The sequence below is a fragment of the Notothenia rossii genome (genome assembly GCF_949606895.1).
Source record: "Notothenia rossii genome assembly, chromosome: 3".
Taxonomy (NCBI): Eukaryota; Metazoa; Chordata; class Actinopteri; order Perciformes; family Nototheniidae; genus Notothenia; species Notothenia rossii.
In genome coordinates this window covers 22,412,118-22,438,053 of record NC_136901.1, presented here as the reverse complement: position 1 = coordinate 22,438,053, position 25,936 = coordinate 22,412,118, and the positions used below count along the sequence as shown (strand labels likewise).

At 39.5% G+C, this 25,936-nt stretch overlaps 2 protein-coding genes across 2 annotated transcripts in view; both read left to right on the top strand.

The window, feature by feature from the left end:
• Window positions 1-4,549: 4,549 nt before the first annotated feature.
• ap1s1 (adaptor related protein complex 1 subunit sigma 1) lies at window positions 4,550-16,235 on the top strand. Its single transcript, XM_079671914.1, has 5 exons — window positions 4,550-4,873; window positions 7,401-7,579; window positions 10,526-10,634; window positions 10,769-10,906; window positions 11,466-16,235. Exons 2-5 carry the CDS (start codon window positions 7,401-7,403, stop codon window positions 11,511-11,513), a joined length of 474 nt encoding a protein of 157 aa, XP_079528040.1. The 5' UTR covers window positions 4,550-4,873; the 3' UTR covers window positions 11,514-16,235.
• Window positions 16,236-19,244: 3,009 nt separating this feature from the next.
• Window positions 19,245-25,936, top strand: part of vgf (VGF nerve growth factor inducible) — a 7,007-nt gene continuing 315 nt past the window's right edge. The window contains exons 1-2 of the mRNA XM_079673241.1: window positions 19,245-19,439; window positions 21,536-25,936. The exon at window positions 21,536-25,936 is cut by the window's right edge and continues 315 nt beyond it. Of these exons, the coding sequence (XP_079529367.1) occupies window positions 21,587-23,719 (2,133 nt within the window). The 5' untranslated portion in view covers window positions 19,245-19,439; window positions 21,536-21,586 and the 3' untranslated portion in view covers window positions 23,720-25,936. The remainder of the gene's footprint in view (window positions 19,440-21,535) is intronic.

The window sequence follows — 25,936 nt, the reverse complement described above, 5'->3', positions numbered from 1 at the left end:
CTCAGAACTACCAAACATTCAATCATTGTCAGGATTTTAACCCTTTAAATGCCTGTTTCATTATTTGAATTATTACATTATTTATTACAATAAAACACAAAAAATGAATTATTTTTCAATATAATAATTAGTAGAGGCATGGAACTTTGGTGGTTATTAGAGTCTTGGATGTGTCAAAGATTAGCAACAAAATTGATTTGACTGCATTATTATTTTGTACGTACAGTAGTGTCAGATACTACCTCTGGACCCCTTTGTGGCAAAAATGTACACGCCCATAATAACTTTTTGTAATGTCAGCATTTCATTTAGAAGAAAAGTAGTGATATTTGATATCTCAACTCTATTCCAACAGATTACACCATTTTCCCACTGTAGGCCGATGCATGTCATTCTTACATTTTTGCAAGTTATATTATGGAGCCGTGTGACTACCAGGGGGCCCCGAGAGTGGTGTATGTGTTTGTGTGTGTGTGTGTGTGTGTGTGTGTGTGTGTGTGTGTGTGTGTGTGTGTGTGTGTTTGTCATTTCCAGCAGCAGACCAGCAGGTCCTGCAGCATGTGACCTGTGTTCTCTGAGTTGATAGAACAACTATTTGTTAGGCCTGTGCACAACCAGCACCACACCTCTCCTCCCTCTCCGTGTGTGTGTGTGTGTGTGTGTGTGTGTGTGTGTGTGTGTGTGTGTGTGTGTGTGTGTGTGTGTGTGTGTGTGTGTGTGTGTGTGTGTGTGTGTGTGTGTGTGTGTGTGTGTGTGTTTGTCTGTGAGAATCTGTAAGCATGCACGGATCATTCCATGGGAAAAAAGGCCATCTTTTGAGTGATGTGTTAGATGTGTTTGATGTGTCTTTGATGTGCTGCTTGATTACTCAAAAATAAAAAAATAACTGTTAGTGTGTTTGTGCACCTGGCTGCCAAAGAGAAACATGCAGTTTGACCAAGGGCTCATTTCATTAGTGAGCAGAGAAGGAGAAAGACCTGGAGCAAAGAGAAGGAACTCAAATGAAGAAGCATGTCAGTGCAGAAGAGACTTCAGAAATAATCTTGTAGCCTTCTTCTGCCAGCGAGCTGCAGGACTCATCTGAAGAAGACACAAGGTTCGAGGGGGGGTCTGACACTGAATGCTCTCTGAGTTCCTCTGACCCTTCATCTGAAAGTGGAGAGGACACTGAGGGTCCAGCCCACCATCCACCACCACGGGGAGCTTTCTTCTCACAATCTGTGAGGACACCCTGATTTTCCCCAGCTCCTGGGAGAACGACCTCCGTTCTTCTCTGTCCCCTCACTGTGGACGGAACCCTCAGTGTCCTCTCCAATTTCAGAGGAAGGGTCAGAGAGGACATTCTGGACTCCAGAGAGCATTCAGTGTCAGACCCCCCCTCGAACCTTGTGTCTTCTTCAGATGAGTCCTGCAGCTCGCTGGCAGATGAAGGCTACAAGATTATTTCTGTTCTGCACTGAAACGCTTCTTCATTTGATTTCCTTCTCTTTGCTCCAGGTCTTTCTCCTTCTCTGCTCACAAAAGAAATAAGCCCTTGGTCAAACTTCATGTTTATCTTTGGCAGCCAGGTGCACAAACACAACACTAACAGTTGTTTTTTGTTTTTGAGTCAAGCAGCTCTTCAAAGACACATCAAACACATCCCTCAAAAGATGGCCTTTTTTCCCATGGATGATTTGTGCATGCTTACAGATTCTCACAGACACACACACACACACACACACACACACACACACACACACACACACACACACACACACACACACACACACACACACACACACACACACACACACACACACACACGCACACACACACACACACACACACACACACACATACATATATACACACACACACACACACACACACACATACATACACATACACCACTCCCCTGGGGCCCCCTGGTAGTCACACAGCTCCATAATATAACTTGCAAAAATGTAAGAATGTCATGCATCGGCCTACAGTGGGAAAATTGTGTAATCTGTTGGAATAGAGTAGAAATATCAAATATCACTACTAATACTATCTTCTAAATGAAATGCTGACATTACAAAATGCATGGTTTCATACTGCAATGGCAGTGAGATTAACGAATGTGGTCTGAATGCAAGTCAACGAGGCATTTTTGAGAGAAATTAAATAATTCAAATAATGAAACAGGCGTTTAAAGGGTTAAAATCCTGACAATGATTGAATGTTTGGTAGTTTTGAGTACGTTAGAAGTTGTTTATGTGATTCATGAAAAAAAGTAGAAAAAAAATATTGATGTATGATGGTTTAATAGCAGTTGTTTGGGGCGTGTACATTTTTTTCACAAAGGTGTCCAGAGGTAGTATCTGATACTACGTAAAAAATAATAATGCAGTCAAATACATTTTGTTGCTAATCTTTGACACATCCAAGACTCTAATAACCACCAAAATTCCATCCCTCTACTAATTATTCTATTGAAAAATAATTCATTTTTTGTGTTTTTTTTTAAGAGAAATTAAATAATTCAAATAATGAAACAGGCCTTTAAAGGGTTAAAATTCTGAAAAGGATTGAATGTTTGGTAGTTTTGAGCAAGTTAGAAGTTGTTCAAATGATTCATGGAAAAAAAAGTTAAAAGAAATATTGATGTATGATGATTTAATAGCAGTTTTTAAGGACGTGTACATTTTTGCCACGAAGGGGTCCAGAGGGTGCAAAATGCATCACGAGAGTATACACAACATTTAAGAGTAAACGACATTGGATTTTTAAAAATTGACTCAAAAGAAGACTCCTTGCAAAAATCCATTCCAAAAGCTGTAACACAGCTGAAATTATCACCAAATCAACAAAAAAAAGTCAGGAAAAATGTACAAAAATGCCCGAGGAGGGGTAAAAGTAGCATTACTAAATTTTAAAAATATTCAAGTGGGCCGTGGGAAGTTGGGGTGCTGAGGGTGCTGCAGCACCCCCTGGTGGAGGACAGGGGATCTGCACTTCCACAAGATATAATAAAAAAAAACGAATTTTCAGCCTTGATGTAACAACATTCATAATTAAGTAAAGATAACACCCTTTTCCCCGGTTACATTTTCCATTTGCCCTGTACGATGGGCGCTGTGAGTGATGAAGTGGGGGATGTTGGCTTAGCAGGCGCCCGCAGCTCACAGCCAAAGTGAGAGAGATAGAGAGAGGGGATACCGTGGTACAGGCGGGGATTGTTGTTAGCTTCTGCTGCGCTAACGGATATAAGAAGCTGTTTCTACAATAATGTGGAGGGAGTGTCCTCTCCTGTCAGACTGAGAGGCTCAGTGAGGTAAAGGACTCTGAGGGCTTAGATAGTTCACTTTAGTCGAAGTTATCTCAGTGGGTCTCAAACGTTTTGATCACAATTTATGTAAACAAATATTTCCAAGGCACACCTTTATAATTATTAGGATAAATAAAAACAGGTTTGAAATCATTCCAATTTATACTATAGGACAGTAAACCAAAAATATCGTTTAAAACTGGAGAGATTTTAAAATATACATAAATAAATAAATGTTAACTTGTAAAATAAGATATGAATGAACAACACAAATAAAATAAGTTACATGTATTTGTTATTGGCTATGGTAGGTTATTGGAAATGTTCACATACCTGCTTATTTGATTGATAAAATGCAAACCGATCTTTTTCATATGGGTGTTTAGAGTTGTACCCCCTAGATCAGTCTCTAATTGGGCGCTCAAAGTGCACCAAATTGAAGCATTTGACTTTAAAATGTTAAAAAAATCTTCCCGTGGGGGTACCCCCGGACCCCCCTAGAGGATGTGACGTCCACCCCTCCAATTAAAAAATGTTATAATATATAATACATTTGAAGCCTTGTTATATAAGCTGTCCAACATGTCAATATATTTCTCTTTTTGCAGTGGAGTGGTCTTTTGTAGAGGTTTTTCATTGCCAGCTAAAATATTGCCTTATAGGGCAGCACATTGGTCAGAACCAGCCCTGGTGTCATCCCCACAGCACCCCCCACTTGAAACATGTTCCCACGGCTATGAAAAAGTCCTCCATTGAAAATCGTAATCAGGTAAAAGCTCAAAAGTAGTGGCATCAAAATATACCTAAGTACCAAATGTGGCTCATTTCAAAATAGACATTACATTACTGGATTATGAGTATGCATTAATGGTAATTATTATTTACTTTATATACTGCTGCAAGATATCTTAACTTAAAATTATATTTAATTGTTATTGAATAATTATGATTTTTTTGGTATTTAGCTAATCTAAATCTAAAAAGTAAAAATAAACTAAAAGCGGTCAAAGAAATGTAGTGGATTATATAATGCTTTAATTAATATACTGTATTGGCTTCTCAAATGTAGTTGAGTAGAAGTATAAAGTACCATAATATGAAAAAACTCAGGTAGAGTAAAAGTACCTTAAAATTGTACATACATTTCCACCACTGCATTATGTATATCTTTTTTAGACATGACGAAATGGGTGTTACCTGAGAGGCAAAATTCAGGGCGAATAAAGTAATCTCCCGCGCATGCTCAGTAGAGGCGGAACTGTTCAGTGTAGCGGTGAATGGGTACAGCTCAATTTACCTCGTAGTATCTCACACTGACATGAACTGTCAACGTTAGCTGCGGTGTATTTGTTCACGCGGACCAGGCAGTGTAGAAATAGTATTCGTGTGTTCCGTCACGGTAGTTTAAAAAGTAAGAGAAATGGTAAGTGACTGATTCTCTTCCGCTTAAAAAGGGGCAGGAGCTACGTGCTAAGCTAAAGCTAGCAAGGTGTATGATTACAGGAAGTGTCCACCTTCGCTACCTTCACCTGGCTTCTGTCAGGATAGCCTGCGAGCTAACAGACCGTATATCAGCATAAGGTGGGAAATAATCTTGTATTTCTAACACTCTGTGGCGCTTTATTCAGCGCATGGCCCTTCAAATGTTAGCTGTATCCTATTGACATTGAGTAATGTTGAATGAGCCTTGAATATGATTTTCTATCTGTATAATTGGCGAGTTTCCTTGTCGCAGGTAACGACTTTAGGCCCAGGTGTTAGTCGGTGTCATGGAGGTGACAGTGAGACGACTGTCAAACAGCCGCCTTCTTCTAACCAGTTAAATACACAGCAATGGATATGAAAGTAGATGACAATGCATTGTAGCTATTTATTTGTTAAGTAAATTGTCATATCAACTATTAAATAACTGTTAAATGTATTAGTACACAACATTTCCAAAAATATGTGTCCCAACTAGTATATGTAAATGGCTGCTAATGCTTTTTGGTTTAATGACAACTGTTGCTGGCAAATACACTCAGATGTTGGTACCTAGTAACAAGATATATTATGATTATTGTTTGACTATGTTAAGCTGTATATATGTAATTTAGCTCGGCTATCCATGTTTTTCTTTACAGCAAAGATATATCACTGTTTACAATATCAATGTTTTACAAAATATAAGCTCTGGGTTCTGTTTTCTTGCTGTTAAAAGAAGACACAATATAAGACCGGCATTGTTGAAAGCGGCAATGTTTAAATGCATAATTCAGTCATTGTTGTTAAATATTCCAACAGTGTTGGACCAGACTTAGCAGTTTGTCATTATTGCCAAAAGGGTTGAACCGTCAAGTTGTAAATAATATGCAGTATAAACACCAATGTCTCCTTTGCACTAAAACACATAGTCCATGTTGGAATAGCTCTTAAGACTATATTTAGATATATTCCATCCAAGCATCCTGCGCCTATAAAACAAACAGGAACCACACCTCCCACATAGTCTCTTTTGTCATATAGACCCTAAAGAGGTTTCGCATACGCATGTAATTAAAGATAAATAGTAGTTGGTGCAGTAGATCTATGCTCTATGATCGTGTGAGTCGTATGTGTTGATATTCATTGTTGCATAGACTATTTGCCTGTGAATAAATGCACCTGACAGTAGGCTAGGATCTGTTCATATGGGTGTATGCTGTATTTCTTTTTCTTTGTGGAGGAAATATCACACCAAACTCTATGTAGAAATCTGTTTATTTAAGAGGCTTTATTGGGTCTTCCCTTTTCTGAAGTGTTTCATTATAGGTTTGTATGCATGTAAATGGTCTGCAACGGCTAAAATCCCTACGTCCCCCTTGCCTGAAACGCCTCCATTGGGCTCCTTTTTCTTTTCCGTAGTAAAGTGAAATCACTGTCAAACACTCACACTTCTATTGGCTAGCACTCCAACATCACAAAAGAGCCGACCAGCTAACCAATCAGAGCAGACTGGGCTCTGGTTTCAGACAGAGGGTGAAAAGAGGTGCTGCAGCACAGGCAGTATGAGAAAAATAAAGAGCTTTGAACATTAAAGCATGGGGACATGTCACAGTAGAAACACAGAATATAAGTTTGAACCTGAAAATGAGCAGAATGTCATCTTTATAAGAGAGATGAACCAATAATTGGTCAAGTAAAACGTCTCAATATCCCCTGTTAATAAAGTTGTAAAGTAAGTTGCCTTCGTACATATTCAGCAGACACAGAGAAGCATTATCATCCCAATGCAAGTCTGTTAACTGGCAACATGTAGGTTCTAATTGTGTCTCCCTTAACTCCTGAGAAATATTTCTGGCTCTTAAGATGCTAAATGTACCACTAAGCCAACAGTGTGTGTCTGTTTTAAGACTTGTGGAGGGGTAAATGGGTAACCATGGGCTCTAACATAAAACAGTGAGCGTATGTTCAGCCTACTACTCAGTCCTGTGCAACTGCAGACTTTAAACTTCCATCAGATCTGTTCAGAATGAAAAGAGAAATATAATAAAATGATGAATTAAAGCACAACTTGCTGCAACTGTACTGATTTGGTCAAAACTAAATTGTCAGTAATCAGAAGAAATGTATATTATTAATAGTTTCAAAGATGGTTGAAAGAGTTTGATATGATATTCTATATTGTGGAATGTTTTTATCAGGTGTGAAATGTACTAAGATCAAATATAATGATGTACATTTAAAATAGAACTTGGAAATAAATAGAATTTACTCTCAAACCTTCGGAGTAAACTTGATGGAGTGGAAGTGGTTGGAAATAATTAGTGAATTGTAACTATATTAGTGTTAAAGAGAGGAGGTAGGAGCAGCAGAGTGGTGAGTATGAAATGACTCGACTTGTTTCTGTAATTAGCACTGTCATGTGATGACAACAAACAAACAAAAACGTTTTCATAATTTCTTCTCAGAAATGTTAGAAATTCCTTTTTCCCCCAATAATACTGATGACTTTTTGTCATTTAATGGCAGATACCTCATGGAACATACTATATATCAACCCCCCTCTGCTGAATGCATCCTGCCTCTGTTCCCTTGTTCTGAAAGTCTCCCTCTCTCTCTCCCCCTCCCTCTCTCTCTCTGTGTGTAGATGCGTTTCATGCTGCTGTTCAGCCGGCAGGGGAAGCTGCGGCTGCAGAAGTGGTACACCGCCACAGCGGAGCGCGACAAGAAGAAGATGGTCAGGGAGCTCATGCAGATAGTGCTCGCCCGCAAACCAAAAATGTGCAGTTTTCTAGAATGGAGGGACCTCAAGATTGTCTATAAAAGGTACTAATCAAAAACTGTCAAAAGGTTTCTCCTGTTTCTGCCCGGCAACTGGAAGAGTCTTACATAAGTGCTCATGGCAGTGATTTCTTTAATGAGTTACTGTATTTCATATGGTTATCTTTTTACTCAAATTTTACTTTCTTGTTCTCATTATTTACCGAGTGTAAACATTAGTAATATTCGAAGTAATTTGAGTAAAAGTAGGAATACTAAATTGTAATGACACTGTAACATGTACATGTCCTGCATTTCAAATCGAAATAAAAGTATATATAATGGCATGAAAATATACTTTACATACTTGAAGTAAAAGTACTTATTGTGCCTAATTTAAGAATTGCATTTAGGAAATTATTTGATTCTGACTATTGTGCATTATTGTGTTTATAGAAGCTGGTAAAGATGGAGCTCATTTGAATTACTCTATTTACTGATGCTGGAAATATTAACCTATAATTAATATATCAAAGTTGATTTATTAGTTTAGTTATAATTTGTATTGAATAGTATTATAATCTGTAACTAAAGCTGTCGGGTAAATTTAGTGGTTAAAAATAACTTTATTAGTGTGATGGAAACCTCTTGAGCAATGGAGACTGGGAGAGACACGAGGAGAGCAGGAGCTTTGATGACAAACACTGAGGGTTTATTTGGAACTCCGGCCGGAGAGTTCATAAGACGTGTGCTGTGCCACGAGGTGACACAGCTGCTGCCAAACCAATTCTGAAGAACTCTACCCCAGACCCGTGTGTTTGGCTGGTTCTGAGAGAAGAATCAACATTGTGCATAACAAGATAGAATCATGACACCTCTATCAGCTGACGCCAGCAGGCAGGAGCAGGGAGACAACACACTGAGAGCACTGCAGCCAAGGTCGCAGGCTAACTGGGTCAAAGGTGTGGGCCTAGGAACATATTTCCCCAACGATTAGCTTTATAACATGTAGTGTAATAGAGTAGCATCAAAAGAAAATGGTCACATAAAGTAGAAATGCTTAAGTGCAGTACTTAAGGATTCCCTCCTCCTGAGACAAAAGCAAAGAGTTGACTTTTAATGTTTGGCCAACTTCATTAATGTTCATTGTTCAAACAAAGCATACCATTGTTCATTTAACATAACCTGTATTAGCTTTGGCTTTTAGGCTGAGCATATAATGATAATACAAATGAATAAACAATTAAATGCACAAACAATTTGTATTAAATATCCAATGATTTTATTCATTATAAGCAAGAGAACCAAATATATAGAATATCTAAAGTTATATTGTATAATAACTCATATTACAAGTTTCATTAAGAAGATAGATTACATAAAAACATATTTAGTTGGTAATAAACAGTTTATCAGTATTTGAACCAGCCGGCGGAGCGAGCAGAAATCCAGATTGTTTAGCCTGTTATCAGCTAGGACACACAGACAATAATTATTATGCATTCGGTTAACTGTTGCATTCCCGTGTTCCTTGTAATCAAGTATAGCAAATCACTGTACATGTCTGTGTACTGCACAAAATGTATTAAAGTAAAATGTTGCACTACAGTGACAGCAGGAACAGATGATGATGATGATGATGATAGCGTATTGATTTGCATTTCATTACTAGGGCTGCAGCTCATTATCTTCCTCATAATCCCAGGGGCATGTGAATGCACCAATAGCCTTGGAGGAGCCCCATTGTACTTATCCTTATTAATCGAGCAACATTTTAACGTCAAGCATATCTTTTAGTTTCTTTACTTTGATATCAGGGATGAGTTCCATTGTATCAGTAACAAGTCTGGATGTGTCTTAAAGGAAGCAGCAAGTTTGACTGCGTCGTCTTTTTACTTCAGCTCCCCTCCCACAGACCAACAAGTGTGTTTCTATGTGGGCTAAGCAGCATTAGATTTGAGGTGGGTGGAAAGGGTGAGACCCAGCATTCCTCTCTCACAGCTCTTTCTGCACACACACACACACACACACTCTGTGACATCAGTGTGTGTCAGGGCTCATTACTGTGCGAGCAGAATGCAGAGGCGGACTACCAAACGAAGAAGCCTGTGTGTGCGTGGGCGGGAGATGAGAGGAGCACACAGGGATTTCCTGCAGTGGAGTTGAAATGAGGGAACACTGCACTCACAATACAAGCTCTGTTGTATCAGAAACCCCCTGTTAACTATTTCTGTGCATGCCTGGTGTTTTGAATACATGAAATATGTCCATCTGGCCTCCTCTGTTGAGTGTGTAGTAAATGCAAACATCAGTTAAGATGAACCTTTATTAATTCGGTTGGAACATTCAGTTTTTGGCACATCTCCACCTCCCATTTCTTTTGGGTCCAATCGGGACTTGAACCGGCAACCCTTCAGTTCCCAAGTCCCTACAGGTGGAGCTGTGTCTGTGCGTGAGCAGATCGGCCGTTTGCCTAGCTTCAACAAACACTCCAGTATTCATTCAACGGAAACAGATAGGCAAATATCTTAATGTACTTCTTCACACAAAATGCCTGAAATGCCATCGTTTCTTGTCCTCAAATGTGACAATAAGCTCTTACTTTTTAGGGAATGAAATGTTATTAGGTCTGTTGGTTGGATAACACAATCATCAATAATGATCTGATCGCTCCAAGCTGCTGCGGTTTGTTTGTTTGTTGTGTGAGAGCAAAACAGACACATGATTTAACGACCGTGGATATGTGACGTCTGGAAGAATTCACATGGTTTCCATAAGGGCTGCACAATTCATTGAAATATGTGTTAGAATACCATTTTGAATGAAGTGCTGCAGAAATATCCCAGCTTACACCAAATATCCCACCATTCCTTTTATTTATATTTTTCGATGATAATGAAGATTTCAAAATGGATTACTGGAATCTGTCGGAAATAGTTGCAACTCATATTTTTCCCTGAATCTTCCAGCCTGACTGTTTCTATGCATCTTTGTGTGTGTGTATTCTTGCAGGTACGCTAGCCTGTATTTCTGTTGTGCAATTGAAGAGCAGGACAATGAGCTGATCACACTGGAAGTCATCCACCGCTTCGTAGAGCTTCTGGATAAGTACTTTGGCAGCGTGAGTCACATGTGTCCTGCTCTGTGTAGTTGATTTGACTGTGCTTAGGTTGCAGAAGTTGTACCTCCTAACACAATGTGAATGTGTATTTCCCTGCTGTACATAGCATTGATGGCCTGTGTGTGTTTGTGCAGGTGTGTGAGCTCGACATCATCTTTAACTTTGAGAAGGCATACTTCATTCTAGATGAGTTCCTGATGGGAGGAGAGATCCAGGATACGTCTAAGAAGAGCGTCCTCAAAGCTATCGAACAGGCCGACCTACTGCAGGAGGTAACTACCAATCCACCACCTCTACCATGGAGGGTTGGGGTTTCAGTGCTGCTTCTGTACAAGGCTATCACTCAAATCGAACACATCTATGACATTCGGTTGGAATGTTGGTGGTATTTCATTGAAATTCTGTTGATATTAGCGTTTGCTGTCTTTATTTCAGGCTAGGAGTCCACCATATTATGCTGAAGGAAGCCCTGGCAACAAAAGTGACATTATTTATCATATTTAGGGAAAAAATGTAAACAAGATTATGAATCTAAACAGACCTTATGCTTTCACTGCATGGCTGTTTTTAGGCTCTAATAAAAAAATGACCAAGGTTCAAAACCCTGCCATGTGTAGTCAATAGCCAGCTTTAAATTCATAATGCTTATTTTACTTTCCCTATTTCCAAGTGTTTCGAAGTTGCATATTCCCAAAGTGTTTGACAAAGTTGTGACTGTAGTGACTCATTTGTTTTAGAAATGGCAGCCCCATGAACAGTTAATGTGCATATTTGTTTGTTATTTTAAATAGTTCTTTAGTCCACAATTCTACCGCCTTTTTCCCTCCACAGGAGGACGAGTCACCCAGAAGTGTGTTGGAGGAGATGGGCTTGGCGTAGTACACAGTGGAGTTGTGAGAGACTACAGATACTAAGGCTGAGGGCTGGATGAGAAGTGGGGGGGAGGGAATCAATCTTGGATGGAACAGGCTTGGACTGACGGTGTTTGGGTCTATGGTTCTGCGGCCGACATGCGGTGTTTCACTGGAAGAGACTCGGTTAAGAACGGAAGACATTTTCACTGACAGGCCTTTCAGCTGTGTGTGTGTGTGTGTGTGTGTGTGTGTGTGTGTGTGTGTGTGTGTGTGTGTGTGTGTGTGTGTGTGTGTGTGTGTGTGTGTGTGTGTGTGTGTGTGTGTGTGTGTGTGTGTGTGTGTGTGTGTGTGTGTGTGTGTGTGTGTGTGTGTGTGTGTGTGTGTGTGTGTGTGTGTGTGTGTGTGTGTGTGTGTGTGTGTGTGATCTGAGCGTGGGCTTGAGGACATGGGATTTTAACTTGTGTGTGGCAGCAGGGAGGGTTATGTGGTCAGATTTGAAAGGGCTGAGATTGAGTCCACCTTATCAGAGAGTTAGAATAAGAATCTGCAATCGATACTGTCGTTAAATCGCAGCGAGGCAGCTCCAATGAAAAAATAAGTAAACAGTCAGGTACTGAATGTGGTACAGGGCGGGCTTTGGGTAAAACACAATAAATGAGCATCACTTAAATGATCATTCTGATGGTATTTTTATATATTTTGTATTTTCAACTACTCATGAAAAGACAAAACAAAAAAATGTGTTGGTCCATCTCGCAATACTTTCTGGCGTACTATGCTGTCTGGGACACTCAACTTAAAACCCATTGGTTCCTACTAAAGACATCACATTTTAAGAAAAGCTTACAGATGTATAGTTTCATAAATAAATAAAATGCTGGCTACTATAGTTTTTAACAAACACTCAAACAGGAGATTTACTTAATTTATTTAGTGCATCCAAGTAAAAACAAATATATTTTACAGTACAGTAAAATATCATAAACTCTTTATATAAACTCATTATTAAACATACATACTACTGTAGGTAAGGAGAACTTAACAGTTATACCAGGAGTGAATAGTGCATCTGTTGGGGACTATTTTCAGCTATGGATTTATCCACCTTTTCAGCGCTAGTGTTTATTCCTTCAGTGAAAAAAACAGTGTTTTTAATAGTTTGAAGAAAACGATGCACATCTATGGTGCAAAGGAATTCATATATATCTCGCTTTAGATGCATACAAAACACTAAGATATATTTATTGGTGATTTAGGTTTACACATGACATTGGACTATAAAATAAATATGAAATTCCGCCTGACCTTTTAAAGTAAAATTCTGTGTTTATACAATACTGCTTTCATAGCGTTTGTCGTTATTCCTATTGGTATGTGCGTTATAAAATATAATACGTAAATAACACACAAGGACGTCTGTTCCTCCACCGATCTATTTTAGGACACGGAGAGCCATCCTCACATTTCCAGTCATGCAACAACAGTGATTCTCTTTAAGGCTGTCTGTAGTTCAAAGGTCACTCGAGAGTCCATCCTTCAAGTCACGTCATCAAAACCAGGAGGACCGACGGTCATAAGACGGCAGAGTTGGTAAGAAAACAGAAATGTACTTTGTTTTCTGACTCCACTCTGTAAATATTATCAGTTATTTAAACTACATTTAAAGAAGTTCCTTCGAACTTTCTCAAAAAGGCAGGTTTGCATCGTTAAGAATTCTTACCTAACACAACAGGCCCGGGGTGACACACTGCATTGTAGGTTAATAATGAACCAAAGACATTTGAGATTTTCATTGCCGCCTAGAATAACTTGTTTATCAGCCATGCATATTTACTCAGTGGACTGATGCACCAGACGAGATGGAAATGTCAAGTCTGTCTTATGCAATTTAACAAAGTGCAGCGGAGAATCACATCCCACTTAGTTTTACTAACAAAAGCAAAAGTAACCACTGAGATGGAAGGAAACATTCAGCATTGAGTTGGAATCATTGTTCTGCTGGTACTAGTTCCAAGGCATGAGAATACATTGGATTTTAGAGAAGTATATCATACTTCATGCTGTTACAATGTTTTATCATTTTGAATGTGTGGTTGTTACTGATGCCGTGGATCACTTGGTAATGTTATTTAAGACGAGTAACCACTGCTAGATTCATAGTCAGTAAGGGGAAAGAGCAGGATCTAATAAAGCTCTTTCTATAACTTCTCAGTTCACTTAAGCAAAGGGTATTTCTTCAACTATCGTGTGCCTAAAACCTTTTTGGAATTCTTTATCTAGTGGTGTAACAGTTCCCCGTAGCTCTGGTTTTATTTTTTGGTCCATAGTTAAAGAAATAAATTAGATCCTTTATCAAGTGGAAAGATGTTTTTTTAATATCAATTTGCCTTGACAGGATTTGTGCAGATTGGCTCGGTTTCAGAAAAATGATTTAGTGTCGTTGCAGCAAACTATTGATCTGATATGAAAGGAATGTAACTGAGAGATTTACTTTTGAATATTAAGGAAAATAATCTGTAACTTCGATTTGAATTGGCGAGGCACAATATTCTGGTGATCTGAAACATGCAACTCAATCGGAGCTCTACTCCCCCCCAATAACACAGAAAGAGTGTATACATGAACTGTTACACCACGTATATAGGCTTAGCCAGTGTAGTGGTGTGATCTTATGTTATGCATGACATGTTTACTTCATAACAAGCAGTGGACAGGGAACTGGATGTTAGCCGTATAAACTTCTTTGCAATCAGATTCTTTGTACAAAAGAGTTGATTCACGAATGATTGAAAGATATCCATTTCCACTCTGACTTCAGCTTTTTGAAATGAATATATCTGGAATAAGTCTTAGTGACCATGCAGTAGGGTTCCTCTTTCAGTAGACCAGTTTGAACATTGTTTATACTGTGACGATGTAAGCTTTCAGAAGAAATATTTCCTATCAAATAGAGCCGGGTGATAGGCTATCTTTAGAAAAATGTGTGATTAATCATTAGATATTTTTGGAAAATAATTCATAAGCTTTATCAAAATATTAAATCTAGATTTCAGTAGTTGCCGCTTGCTAACGTTTAGTTTGATTTTTCAATACTATGTAATCCTACAGAGGGAAATCTTCCTTTTATTGCCCCAAAATATATGCATGTTTTTCATTATACAGGGATTGATTTATATGACGTCCTCTCAGGAGTTCTGGACAAACCACCTCTAATTGGAGAATTCATTTTCTTAGTTTAGTGCTCTTTTGTGAACTGGTTTAACCTGATGATCTGTTTATTTGTACAGAAAGAATAAGTAAATAGTGTACTGCAACACAATGTTGACGACAATGTTGGACAATGTTGACAACACATGACGTTTGTGTGAGCGTTTCTCCTGGAAAACTAAGACAGGGTGGAGGTCAGGCTGCAGCCCTGTTGTCTGTACACAGCAAGGACTAATCCTTTGTTTTCCTCCGCTGAACTCTGAATGTTGGTCCGTTTTTTAAGAGTAAGGGCTCACTGTGTGATCTGATTGTTTTCTGTTGGCATGTAGTGGAACAAATGCATTAAAAGGGCACATGGGTAGGAGGTAAAACATGCTGAAACTTCTGCAAGACAGAGAGATTGTCTCAAATGTATGTCCAGCATGGGTAGCAGAATATTTGACTTGTATTCAATTATCTGACTCATTTTAAAGGGGACATATCATTTAAAAAAATCATGTTTATTATGTATTTGGGTTTCTATTAGACCATGTTTACATGCTTTAATGTGAAAAAGACACATACTTTTTCTCATACTTTTTGTCTGAATATACTTGTATTCACCATCTGTCTTAAAACACGCCGTTTCAGCGCCTGTCTCTTTAAGACCATATCCCTAAAAAGTCTGCTTTAATTGGTTTAGGAGAAAAACAAGATGACTTGTGGATTCCCATGTGTCCTCTCCACCGTTTCTCATCAAATGCCACCCTTATCACTTGCCTTGTAATGTAATTTAAATAAAAGAATGGAATTATGGCCCTAAAGTTTTTAGTGTTAGCACTATTTGTTGTCCGGTCATGTCTTAAAGCCTGTTACTAGCTCTACTGAATGTCCACACTGTACGGCTGCTGTCACGGCTGCGTCACACTGCCTGCCTCTGGTTTCTCTTGAGTATCTTTGTAGTCATGATGCAATAACAGCTCGTAATGGTGATGCACGAGTAATGCTCAACCGCGCCGCCTCATCTCCAAACTTGGCTCATTGCTGCATGACATGGCAGTGCTTTGTTACTATGTTTCACAAAGTTTCCAAAATTAGACATAGCTGTGTGATTTTACCTTTTAGAAAGTTCTGTAAAGCCTTTTTCTGAAGCTTCATTATCCATCCTCACATTCTTTTGTACGTTTGAGCATATTTCTCTTCCTAAGATGTCATCATTGACCTCTGCTTTCCCTCCATTTTGAAAAGTGTGTTTCATAATGTTTTTCCATCTCCATTGTTTGAAATTCTACTTAATTACCCAGTCTGATCTTTGTCTTTATCATATGCTCAATCGATTTGGTGATTTCCTTGTTCATTAATGTGAAAGACAATAAGGTTTAGATTTGAAATGTCTAAGGTTTTCTGGTTCCTTGGAGGAGGAGAAGAGGACAGTGTGTGGCTTAAAGAACTGTTGTAGGATAGCAGAAACGCACAAATCTGTGACGCAGGCAAAGGCTAAAGGGAATCGGTGTGTGAATTTCATTTTGTAAAGAAATAAACAATTTTAAGCAAAATAAAATGTTGTCCCGGTGTTATGTACCCATGCTCACGTGTCTGTTGATTTAGAAGTAGGAAAGAGTTCTTGCAGGATATTTAACGTGTTCCAAAAGTACAGATCTTTCCAAATGATTCCCACGAATGTCTGCTGCATAAGCTCAATGAGCAGATCACACCATTAGGGTTGCCATTTTTAGACTTATTTCCAAGAATAATGATCATGTGTTTATTCAAAATGTCTAAAATAAACTGCGTTCATGCTTTACTAATGAATGGCTGTGTGTATTATGACTCATGTTTGTCAGGTAAAGGAGGACGTTCAGGTGAACAGATGTGTCAACAAAGCATATGAGTTTAACTCTACACATTAAAACAACATTTGTTTTAATGTTGGCTTCTTTTAATCCTGATCCTTCCCTAACCAAGTAGTCTAGGGAGTACACATGTTGACTAGCTTTTCTAGTATTTCTATTTCATGCTACCTAATACTTTACTCCACTACTTTTCAGTGGCAAACATTACGTTCTCCATCACACTATCTGACGCTCTAGTTTCTAATAGAGATTTAGTTTTTTTAAAGCTTAGTTATTATTACTTATGAAGTATAATACCTATGTACAGATTAAACTCACATGTATATTTAAAAACTGAAATTATATTTAGACATTTGTGATAATCTAATAACATTAGCTTTAATAGCCTACTTTTTCACTGAGGCAAAGATAATACTTACACATACTTACAGGGAGACACCCAGGTTAATATTATTTAAAGGATAAACCAATTACACTTATAAGAATTGTTGTTTGAAAAGATTTTTAGAAATGTGTAATTGTTTGATTATGTTAATTAGGCTTACATTATTAAATATGTGGCATTTGTCATACATTTTAATAACAGAAACCTGTTCATTCTGCAAAGCCAGGTTTACTTTTTTTTACATTCTAGTTTTTTTTACAAGTTTATTCGTCTCCATTTCCCTTAAAGGAGAAGATACTGTCCAAAACAGCCATTTGAAAAAATCAATTTCTCCATGTTTTTAGGAATAAAAGATACATTAATAAGATTATGAATGAACAAGCCCTTTGGTGAAAGGAATCAGATGAGAAAAATGTAACTCATTAAAAATACTATATTTGCCTCTGTGATTGAGTTAAGAAGCTACAGGCATATAATATACTCAGTACTTGAGTACATGTACTTTCCAAAAACTTTGTGTAACTATAGTTTCCTGCAGTCTAGATGTAGTTGAGTTCAAGTAACTTTCCATATATTTTCTGGGAATGTAGCAAAAGCAATACTTTTTGTTTCCACCATCTTCTTTGTTCCCTACACTGAGGTGGTGTAATGAGTGGGTTCCAACACTAACACCAATATGCAGCAGTGTCTCCTGCACTGAGGTGACTCACTGTGATTGGTCCCTGACTCAGAGTGCTGACCAGCAGGGGGGGCTGCAGCTGCTCTCTTCATGTTTACCATATGTTGTTATGGACCGCACATGCTTATTTTATCTTTCATTATAGGTGCTTCTTTATACCACCGATACAAATGACGCAAGAAGAGGAACAAAATGGAGAAATATGGAAATCATGATTGAAGGGTGAAGGAAAGTTATAGCAGAAAGAAATAGGAAAAGGTATATCTGTCTGTACATCTTGGAAAACAATTTCACTACAAAGTGGTCCTACATGTTAGGTAAAGGTTTCCATCCTATCACTTGATCTTCGTATCAAATGAAGAAGTCAATTACATGGAAATATTTAAGGTCATATTTATTTTGTCTTCAGAACTTTTAGTTGATGATGGCTTAAGTGCCAAGAAGGAAACTCAATTTTGTAATTACTTTTATATATTTTACAACTTAATTTGATTAATTAATGCTAGTCATATTTATAGTAGACAGTCACAGGGGAAATACTGTTTCAGTGCACTGTGCATTGTTATATACTGTATGTGGTTTCATTAGCAATGTGTAACACAGGTGCTCCATATAAGACATATGTAATACATCTCTTTGCAAGAGAATACATTATTCCTTTGTAATTTATAACAAACATGTTTCCCATCTTTGCTTATTCTTTTTGTGACCAACTTTGTATTTGTTTCTATTTGCCCTTACAGAGGGACACAAGTATACAACATGATGTCAACGATAATACAACATCACAAAGGATTTCACAGAAAACATTCATAATGCTTGTTAGCAATCGTCTGAGTTCATCTGTTACACACAATTTAGCATAACAATTCATAATCCATACATTTTTTTTGTTTTTTAACTGAAAATGTCATCTTCTTGACATTGAGTCCGCTCAGCAGCTCTTTTAATAGCCTCTAGTGTTTCTCCTTTAGCATTTTAACAAAATCAAATCACAGCTCTGAGATCAGTAGGTCATGGAAGGAAGATATCCATTGTTTGATCAATATAGCATGTGGGGGTTTCATTGTGTTATGAGAATCCTTTTGGCTGAGGAAACCAGCGAACCCTTTTATGATGGTTTAATAAGTTGAAAGAGGAATCATCCTTCAGCAATAGAATGTTTAGGAGACATGGTATGTGAACTCAAATCATCTCAGTATGTCAATCACTTGTTTACAGAACTCTCCACCTGCAGTACATTTATAAAACATGTGTACATACATACCAATAGTTACACAAAACACATATGGGGCTGATCATCCTCAGCTGCCAGCCCTTCCTGGTCCACATGTAGATCTGTGTATAATTGTGTACTGTATTAATTGTTCTGTATCTTTGCTTATTGTTGAGAAAAACAACTCCACATGCTGTGCCCTCAGGAAGGCTGGTAAATTGCGGATTCATTCAGCAGCGCGAGCACTGCAGCTAATTGGTTCGATCAGAGAGGGGAGGAGAGGAGGAGGAGGGGAGGGAGACAGCAGTGCAATCTTATGAATGAAACCCAGTCGAGTGACGTCAATGGGGATCGCTTGACGCATGAAACACGTGGGCCGGGAGGACCGAGCTATAAGAGCCGAGCAGCCGCTGTCCGTGGTGCTGAAACCAGACGAACCGAGCAGCGGAACCCGGGAGAAGAGGTGACCGAGCCTCCGCGACAAGAGTGAACACATTTAGCCACGTTTGCGCAAAAAAAACAACCACTTAAGGTGCAGAACAGCGGGTTCAGTGCATGACAGCGGGACTTCCAGGAGTGTGACGTGACCAGCAGGGAAGCTGGAATCCCCGCGCCGATCCCTCTGACTGCCAGTGAGTACAAACTTATTTTGCATTACTTTACTTTTGCTTCTGAACAGGGATATATGTTGCTTTGGATGTGTTATTATTTATAATGAGATTATTTATGAAATTGTTAAACAACTCCGAAACGTCTGTTTTTTTGTTTGTTCGTTTTTTTAGCTCTGCAAAGTGCAACCCCTATTTTTTTTAAAGAAAATTATAAAAATTGTTTTTAAAGTATTTGGTTATAATGATCAAAATGATGATGAGTCACCTTTAGAAATATTTGTCAAAATACAGTTATCTTATTAATTATATGTAAAAAATAGATAATTGATACATAAAAAAAAAAACTATTTTAAAGTTAATAGTTTATAGACTTTTATTTTACTTCGCATCAGATGAATTACACCCAGGGCATATTTCTTTATTTGTGGTCAGCAGAGGTGGCTGTTATCTTCATCATGTTCTTCCTCCTCCTCCCCATCATCATCATCATCATCATCATCATCATCATCATCATCATCATCATCATCATCATCATCATCATCATCATCATTACAATTATCGTCATCTCCAGCCATTAAACGCTACTCGCCTTGCCAAAAATAACCCAGTAGAAAAACGAACGGTTCATGTGCTTTAAGGTCGTGAAAGTGAAATGAATACATTAAAATGATAACACAGACACTGTGACATTCCTATGTCGTGTCTAAAATGTCTGCACCTCTGACGTCCGTGCTGTTGGGGGTCTGGAGGTTACTGTTGGTGTGTGGGTTGTGGGGGGGGGGGGGGGGGGGGGGGGGGGGGGGCACTGCTGTTGACAGAAGTCTTGAGGTGCCTTTATATGCGGGCAGATTTTTCTTGATGATTGTCTCAGAAGCAGATTATAAATATTTGTTGTGTGACCTGCTATAGGCCATATCTCTATACCTTCTGTAGTGAAGAAAACAGGGCAGATACAGAGATGATCTGTTTCACGGAGGATGAGATAAGAGCATCTGCTGCGTGTTTGCACATCACGCATCACAGCCACCTCCACTGCAGAACATGCGCCACCCAATCATCTCATTGGCCCTTCAAATGTTTGTTGTTTCACTGAAAAAAACATCGAAATTAAACTTGTTTTTGACATTTTCATGTTAAATCTTCTTTTAAATTTAGCCCATATTTCTGCAGCATCCCTGAAGTAACTGCAGTAAACAGTGGCTTGGTGCCATGCATTAATAACAACAGGTTATTATGGCCATGTAAGCGGCCTGGAGCCAAACAGGGATATTTTAGACCTGTTTGTGCACTTATCCTAAAGTCGAGGTGTTGCCAATTGAAAAGAAGGAATGGTAACATACGTCATCTGTAGCCCTCCCCCTCCCCCCCTCCCCGTATGTTTTCTCCTCCCTCCCTCCCTCCCCCCTCCATTACATAGGCCTACGGCTAATCAGTCCCTATCGGCTGAATCCTATAGTGTACAGTTTTTTAATGCGTGAAATATGACATTTAGTGGTGAAAAACTACATTTTCTCAACTATTTGTCATATAATAATAATAATAATAATAACTAGAGTATTTATTTAACACTCACAATTACTGTGTACGTTTAAAACACATGATATGCTGATATGGTATAGTGTATAAGTAGGCCTATACAGTTACTAATATACGCAGTATTTCAAGTATCTACATTTGGTCCACATTGCCAAACTAGAATACTAAAAGGATCTTATATGTATAAAAACAGGATAATATATAAAAAACATATCCAATCAACCTTTACTTTGTGTACTTTAAGTACATCTTTTTGCTAATACTAAGTAACATTTTGAAATTAGCCCTCTAACATTGTTGTGGAATATTTTAAGACCATAATTGTACTTTTACTTAAGTAAAGGATCTGAGTACTTATATATGATATATGATTGATGTTTTCAAGTTTGGGAAAAATTGAAAAGAATCTGAGAAATTAAGAATAATTTATATTGTAAGTTTTCATATATCGTATTAAGGGGCAGATGTTAGAAAAAAAAACTTTAATACACTCTTAATTTCTATTCAACATTGTGATTTGCTGCTACAGGATAAAAAGTCAGACATTGAAACTGATGACAGAAATGTTGTTTCTCCTCCAGGCAGTTCTGACCCCCCCTTGCTGCTCACAGTGGACCCTGTTCTGACTGACCATGATTGGGTACCACAGAGCCTCAAGTCCCCTTACCCTCCTTGTCCTCCTGACAGGGGCTTCCCTCCCCCGGCTGTCCACCCCCAGCCCGATCAACATCCCCGGAGACGTCGTTAACCCACATGGAGATCCTCCTCCTGGAAGAGGAGAGGAGAGGCGATCGATACAGAAAGAAGAGGCAGAGGAAGAAGAAGATGAGCTCTTTAAGGATGTGGATCCCAAAACACTAGCGGCGGTTTTACTGGAGGCACTAAATCGCTCACAAGTGGGGAAAAGAAGGGAGGGAGGGGAGCGTGATGGGATGAGAGAAGAAATAAACGCTGAGACGGGTGAAGTTAATAATGAGGAGGAAGCGAGCAGAGAAGTGAGAACTATGGAGGGATCAGACAGAGACAGAGATGGAAGGAAGGAGTTAGAGCTTCTGATGGCCGCTCAGGGAAAGGAGCGGGGGAAACAGGAAGAAGAGGAGAGGAAGAGAGCTCAGGAGGAAGAGGAAAGGATGACGGAAAAGGTAACGAGTCGCACCACGAGTCAGACAGTCCCGGTCCAAACTGAAAAGCCCACCAGTCAAGATGCAACAGGGGACAACAGTCAGGGTTCTCTCCCACATAACCCTGACCAAGAGAGCAGCGAGGAGGAGCAGATCAGCCCCGAGGAGCTGGAGAACCTGGAGACCATGATGAAGGAATTCCCACGTTTGAACGCGGCCACCAAGAGGGAAGGAGAATCAGAGCAAACCCAGAGAGAGAGCAGAGGTTACAGCAGCTACAACGATGTCATACCGATCCACAAAGGCAACGACCTCGCCATGTCCAAGAAGAAACTGAAATGGCAGGAAGAAACACAGAAAGGAATGAACTTCCCAACATTCAAGGGGGGCAACTTCATGGACGACTTTGAGGACAATAACGCTGGCAGTAATGCTGCACAGTCTAACCCTCCGTCTGACCAGGAGGCGATGGAAGGAGATGAACCGGAGGAGGAGGAGGAGGAGGAAGACGAGGAGGTTCTGAGTCCTGAGGAGGAGGAGGTCCAGGCTAAGGCAGAGCAGGAGGAGATGAGAAGGCAGGCGGCCGAGGCTCAGAAAGCCAAGATGGAGGAGGAGAAGTTGGCGGACATCGCCTCGGACATGCTGCTGCGCTACATGGTCAAACAGAACAACGGGAACAAGAAGTACCGCTCGTCTCTGTCCAACGCCGCCGAGGACAAGAGGTCCGACGAGGAGCAGGAAGTGACGGAGGAAGACGATATCGATCCCCAGACTATTGACAAGCTGATCGAGATCTCCAACAAACTCCACCTCCCCGCTGACGACGTGGTGGACATCATCAGTGACGTGGAGAAGAAGAAGAAGAAAGACGTGTCGCCAGAGATGCCTTCTCGATGGCAACGACCCCCAACTCCGCTGTCTTCGTCCTACTCATCGAACAACGCCTTTTCAGCGCCACAGATTCCAACCGATCAATTCCCGGTTTCTAAGCAACCCTCTCCATCTGTCAATCTCCTAAATAACTGGTTACAGGAACAAACGCATACCAAATCGCAAGATTTCTGGAGCAAACCTACAAAGCCTCTGTTAACCAATCCCAACCGCTGGCCCAAACCTCAGAAGTCGTACAAACAGGGTCTTTGGCTCCAATCGCCCAAGCCGGTTTGGACTGGCTACCCTTCGTACCCCTACAGATACCCATCCTACTACCAGAGGAAGCAGTACCCAGAGTACAACCCCATCTATTACCCTCCTCCCCCCAGACCCAAACCCCGTTACTACCTCACCAAACCTGCCCTCAACCTCAACAACTACCTGAGTAACTCCGTGGACGACACCTACTCTTTCCCTCCCAGACGCCGGTACCACAGCTGGGTCCAGCCTCGGCTGAGGAGCCCCCCCTCAGGTCCCCAGCAGAGGCCCTATTACAGCAGCTATCGCTTTCAGAACTACCCCAAAACACGTTCCCCTCCCAGAATGCCCGTGATCCCTCCCCAACAGAAGTTCTATTACTCACCGGCGGCACCTGCAGTGGCGAGAAATGACGATTTTTATATGGCTGCAAAGAAGCCAGACAGCAGTAACCGTGACGATCTGGAGAAATACATAGAGCAGATTCTCATGAAGAGACCAATGTTGGACTGAAAGGGTTGGGAAAAGAGCGGGAATAGGTTCAAAGAGGAGAGAGGAAAAGTATCTCTAGGATTTTGATTTGCTGGTTTTGTTTTACATATGTCTCTTTCTCCTTTTTTAAATGGTTGCTATTTGGAAAGGACATTCAGGAGGACTTTTTCCAGAGGTAGTCTGAATAAAATGTACCTTTTGTAGGAAAACGAAAAGAAAGATACACATCTACACTCCTCCTCTGGGAAGAGGGGAAGCGGGATGAACGTTCCGTTGGGAAGCATGACTCAGCAAAGATTTGTATCATGCTAAAACTCTTCATCCAAACTCCCGGCATGACAACATTCTCCATATGGACATTTTACAATGCCAACAAAGGAGGACGCTTAAATATGTTGCTACCTGTACCTTTAAAAAACGTTTTTTTCACAGTCAAAGAGTCGGGAACATCAGAGGCAGTGGTGGATGCTGAGAAATGTTTGATGGCAATCAAACAGAGATTTTTGGGTATTTTTCTCAGGCAGGGAACTTTTAAAAATAATTCATCAATACACAATATTTTCCCTACTCTAAATGTCCAAAACTATGTGGACTCCAAACATTCCAGTCATGTGTTATTCAGACACATTCAGAGCATTATGAAGTTCCAACAACAATGGCAATATTGTATGTCTCTGAGTACATGAAAAAATAAATCCGTAATTGGAGACGTCAATATCTGTTGACCTTGTGGACCAACAAGTGGTGGCCTAGCCATTGACTGCTCATGTCCTCCAACAAAACAGTCACTATATCCTAATTTCCCATCATTGGAATGAAGGAGCCCCAACCTGGATAAACAGCGTCGGTGCACTTTTGGCCATGTAAAGTATCAACTGATGCACCTATTGTCTCTTACAGATGACATTAAATCATCATAACCTTAAAATGGCCTCTTGCCGGAGCCATTCACTATCTCATTGTTTTTAAAATGAATACATTTAAGGCAAATGTGTCATTTTTTTTTATTTGTATAAAACTGCAGCAAAGCATTTCTGCAGAAACGCACCTTCTCTATATGTATACTCACACAGAGCTCTTTATAATGAAATATACCGCACCAAAAGAATATTTCATACAAAGGGCTGCAGAAGCCACCCTACCATCACTATAATGGCTTGGATGACTCATACTTTTGCATAACTTCAATTACCTTGTTGCTATGGTGCCAAAGCCTGGCCAAACTCTATATGGCATTTGTTGATGCCTTCAGAGGAGAATGCAGTGGTGAAGGCACACTGCTCTTTTTACTTAACACGTGCATTTGAAAGGATAAGGCTGGTGTTATTCTTAACCTATATCACCAAATGTGTTCCATATTTTCTTACTCCCCTACCCTGTTTGTATGTTTGTAGCACTCAGTTTACATTTGTGATATAGAAAATCCTCAACCTTATCCTTTAAAGAAACCATCCATGGCTTTGATATAGGACCCCAAAGTTTCATTCAGCTAAATGTGACCATTTAGTGTCATCTTACCAATCAACATTTGTATTGGCCATTATCAACTCAAAGAGTATTTTATTGGTCTTGTTGTCCACGTGTTGCACAACCATCAATCATACATTTTATAGGAAGTTCTTGGGCTGATATTTGCTGCCTTACATGTCACTGTGACATTCTTAACATTATGCTTTCTTTCCCTCTTTTGTACCATTTGATATTGTCAATGAGATCAAGGATGTAATCACTTTTGTAATGGAAACTGGTGGGATGATAGAATTGGAGTTTATTGATAATTTTTAAAGCATTTAAAGAAGAATTGTTCTTGGATTGGACAGTGTTGTAAAAAATGTTTTTAACGTGCTGAAAAAGGAGATTGGACTGCTGACATTTCCTTTCTTGACTTACTGATAATCAGTAATCAATAAACACTTCCTTTTCTCCCGGTTTATCGGTTTCTCAAATGCGTCACTGGGAACAATAGCAGATGTTGCTCTTTGGTTTGTCCGTATTGTTGACCTTTGAGGCCATCTGTTGCTAAGGGATGAGCAAATCTCAACATCATTGTTGCCTTCCAAAACAGATTAATGGCATCGAAAATCTCCTCATACTGAAAGAAATGTCAACACGAGGCCATTAGTCAAAAAAGAGTTGAAGAGATGGAAGTAAAAACAAAGCCTTTTTATCATTTCTATTTTTAATTTGTTGTTTTTTATTAGATTAAGAGAGGAGTTACAGACAGATGAGAAAAAGGGG

What these genes read in the sequence shown, in the direction of transcription:
- ap1s1 (XM_079671914.1), top strand. Translation starts at nt 7,401, where the DNA reads ATGCGTTTCATGCTGCTGTTCAGCCGGCAGGGGAAGCTGCGGCTGCAG. An exon ending in CTCAAGATTGTCTATAAAAG is followed by an intron (nt 7,580 to 10,525) that starts GTACTAATCAAA and finishes GTATTCTTGCAG; the next exon opens with GTACGCTAGCCTGTATTTCT. An exon ending in TGGATAAGTACTTTGGCAGC is followed by an intron (nt 10,635 to 10,768) that starts GTGAGTCACATG and finishes GTGTTTGTGCAG; the next exon opens with GTGTGTGAGCTCGACATCAT.